This window comes from Barbus barbus (genome assembly GCF_936440315.1).
Source record: "Barbus barbus genome assembly, chromosome: 14".
Lineage (NCBI taxonomy): Eukaryota > Metazoa > Chordata > Actinopteri > Cypriniformes > Cyprinidae > Barbus > Barbus barbus.
This window is the reverse complement of record NC_136742.1, coordinates 19,810,713-19,814,266: the sequence shown is the minus strand read 5'-3', so window position 1 is coordinate 19,814,266 and position 3,554 is coordinate 19,810,713. Positions and strand designations below refer to the sequence as shown.

Sequence of the window (3,554 nt, the reverse complement as noted above, 5' to 3'; positions counted from 1 at the left end):
GAGCATTCAGTTCATTTATAAATGCACATTGTTTATTTTTTTTAACTCACAACTCAATTTGTACTGAGAACACAAGCAAATAAGCATAGTCTTCACTTATTTGTTTGGTTAATTGACTTGAATTTGTTTTAGATCAGTAAATATGACATTGTAATGCAATAGTAGGACGTCTGTTCTCTTAACAGGCAGCATTTTGGTTATGAAGGCACGATTTAAATCACTGCCTAGGCAAGGTCTGGTTGGACGCGAAGGGTTAATGTCTAGGCTTGTGGGCGGAGCCGCGGCACGCTATTGGATAATTATTCGTGACGCAATCGACATGATAAACCTAGGAACTAGTTAAGAAGGCAGTCGGTAACTTTGAAAAGAGGTTTGTCTTAGAGTGTGGCAGCTAGTGAGTCTATCAAGGGAGAAAAGTATCTTTGACCATGGTGCAGCAGACGGAGCACAGCGAGACAGAGAGCAGCATGTCGCGAGAGACCACAGACACCGAGGAGAACGAACTGATGGCGTGCAGCCCGGTGCCACCGAAACCGGACTGGTGCAAGACAGCCACTGGCCACATTAAACGACCCATGAATGCCTTTATGGTGTGGTCCAAGATCGAGAGGAGAAAAATCATGGAACAGTCACCGGATATGCACAATGCCGAGATTTCCAAAAGACTGGGGAAGCGGTGGAAGATGCTGAAGGACAGTGAAAAGATTCCCTTTATCCGCGAAGCCGAGCGGCTCAGACTCCAACACATGGCTGACTACCCCGACTACAAATACAGACCCAAGAAAAAACCAAAGCTTGACACAAGTTCTTCGAAACCAGCGGTGCAGTCGCCGGAGAAAATCGGCAAAAGTGTCAAAGCTGCAGGGAAGAAGTGCGCGAAACTCAAGCCGAGCAAACCGGGGAACATTACCGCGAGAGCTTCTTCGCAAGACTGCAGGTTCAACTATGTTTTCACAAACTTAAAAGTGACCAAGTCTATCAAAAGGGAACTTACTGACGACGAAGATGACGATGACGACGACGACGACGAGGAGGAGGATGACTACGAGGAAGAGGAGCACGTCAGGCTGCACAACGTCCCCGCGAGCCCCACGCTGAGCTCCGCCGCGGAGTCCGAGGGCGCCAGCATGTATGAGGAGTCCGGGCACGCGAGCGCGATTCCTGGCAGCAGACTGTTTTACAACTTCAAGAACATTACCAAGCAGAGCGCAGCTTACCCTGCCTCGGTGTCACCAGCATCCTCTTTCAGGTCCGTCTCTTCTTCGTCCAGCAGCTCCAGCGAGGACTCAGATGACTTGCTGGTGGACTTCAGTTTGAACTTAGCGGCGGGCTCTCATACGATGGACTTGGGCAACACTTCAGGAAACCTTTGTCTCTCTCTGGTGGATAAAGATTTGGACTCTTTCAGCGAGGGCAGCCTCGGTTCTCACTTTGAGTTCCCGGACTATTGCACTCCCGAGCTCAGTGAGATGATTGCGGGAGACTGGCTGGAGGCGAACTTTTCAGACCTGGTTTTCACTTACTGACTCTCAAACTCCTCCAGAACCAAGGAGGCATCTCGCATCTTCAGGTTATTTTTTGACTCGGCCTCGGCGGTTGGCCCGGTTAAGACGGCGGAACCTGCGTTTCGAGATTTCTAACGTAGAAAAAGTGACAACATGGTCAACATTGACAGGGCTGTATGTGTATGGCAAGCGCTTTTAACATGTATTCCTTAAAACTCCATAGCTTCTACTTTTATCTGACAAGCAGTTGTTTTTATCCATGTAAGCCATTAGTTGGTATTTTTTCAGTTCACTGTGAATTGTCTTTGCTGCTAGTCACAATGCCAGTAGTAACAATGTGCTATTCCATTCCAAAAGTTACTAGTATAGGATAATAACTAGTAGGAAAAAATGTGCATATAAATGATTGATTGCTTGAGAAACTGAGATGCTAACCACTATTGAATCACTTACTAGTAATTAAAATAACTACTAGTCACGTGGAAATAGAGACCAGTTAGTTTAAAGCAATAAATGTTAAAGTAGCTTGCCATAGTGTGTGGTTATTCTGTGGGGTTGCAGTGAAACTGCTTAAACTGTGGTGGAGCACAAAATGTAAAATCTGAACTATGCATTCCCATCCCACCCATATCTCTACAGGGAGCTGGACCGAATTGAGGCAATTCTGAAACGCTGTTCAGGATGGAACTTTTTCTGTGGTCTTATGTAATTTATGCCACAAATGTTTCTTTTTTTTTGTGTGTAACCGGTTCCATTTGCCTCCAAGTATGGGAATATTCGAGCAGATAACCACTCTAGAACGCACAGGTATGGCAGGAAGCATTTTGATACATGACCAACATACCTCATCTTTTAAAAAAAAAAAAAGAAAAAAAAGTAAAATATTTTCTGGCATATTTTTGTACAGTTAAAGGGAATGTTCTTACTGTGCTTTAAGTGAGGTTTATTCAGGCACTTCAACCTGGTTTCATTTGTAAAAGCATGCAAGAATTAAACTGAGAAGTCAACTTGCATTTAAATGCCTGGTTATTATTTTACTCCAGGCAAATGTACAGCTGTAGATCTGAAGCGTTTCTATAGGGAAGTGTACAATGGAATTGGGGGAACACATGAGCCTCATTTCTGGTACTAGATTGAAGATTGTATATGTTCTGTAATATAGTAAAGTTAGGAGTTTATGTATATCTGTGTGAATGGGTCCCAAATAGCAGGTGTAAAACTGGATTTTGTTTTGCTTTTTTTTTTCATCACGGCACATTTGTTTTTCATTATTTTGTGCAATATACTCTCAAAATGGACCATCTGCGTTTTGTAGCAAAGGAAATGAGTTACATGTCGTCATGCTGAAGTCTGTATCTGACACAAATAAATCAGCTGGAACTGATAAGAAAATGTATGTCTGGTTAATGGCATGTGTGTTTGAGTGATCAAAGCAAGAATATTTGTGATCTTTCCATTGGGCTCCTTCAGAAGGGTTGGTGTTTCCAGATGCAAGCAAACATGTTCCCACCCCACCTTTCAAATTGAGTATAATGCCTTTATCTTTTCCTTTTCCACTGGACCGGAAAAAAATCTGCTTCTTTAAGAAATCAAATCTCACGCTACCGGATGAGGCTCATTTTGATTGGTGTAACCATGACCAACACCCCACCCCCCAAAGCTTCCAAAAGGGCTGCCCCTCTTTCTCTTCTGAACTGCATTCATTCAGCAAGCCTCTCACTCTCTAGAGTCTAGACTAACTTGCCCAGCCTGATAAGAAGAATTTAGCTCTGGAAGTGCATAAAAACTTGCAATCATTTAACACAACTTTGTTACAAACTGCATTTTGTACTGATATTGCACAAAACAGTTTTTTTTACACGTTTTCTGAACTAATAATATTCAAATGGAGAGCCTCCTACTTGGATAGATAATAGGCCTGTTCCATCACTGCATGTTATTAATGATTGTGCCATTGCAATCTGGCTTTGTATGATGCAATATTACCTCAGCTTTTATTTTAGTGAGTGGCAGAGGATCTACTAATAGGCTGTAGGAACGGTCATGCTT

At 43.1% G+C, this 3,554-nt stretch overlaps 1 protein-coding gene across 1 annotated transcript; it reads left to right on the top strand.

Annotated features, from left to right (window-relative positions):
• The first annotated feature begins 372 nt into the window (after positions 1–372).
• On the top strand, positions 373–2,884 carry sox11b (SRY-box transcription factor 11b). Its single transcript, XM_079433755.1, has one exon. The coding sequence runs from the start codon at positions 429–431 to the stop codon at positions 1,524–1,526; it is 1,098 nt and encodes a 365-aa protein (XP_079289881.1). The 5' UTR covers positions 373–428; the 3' UTR covers positions 1,527–2,884.
• The last annotated feature ends 670 nt before the right edge of the window (positions 2,885–3,554 follow it).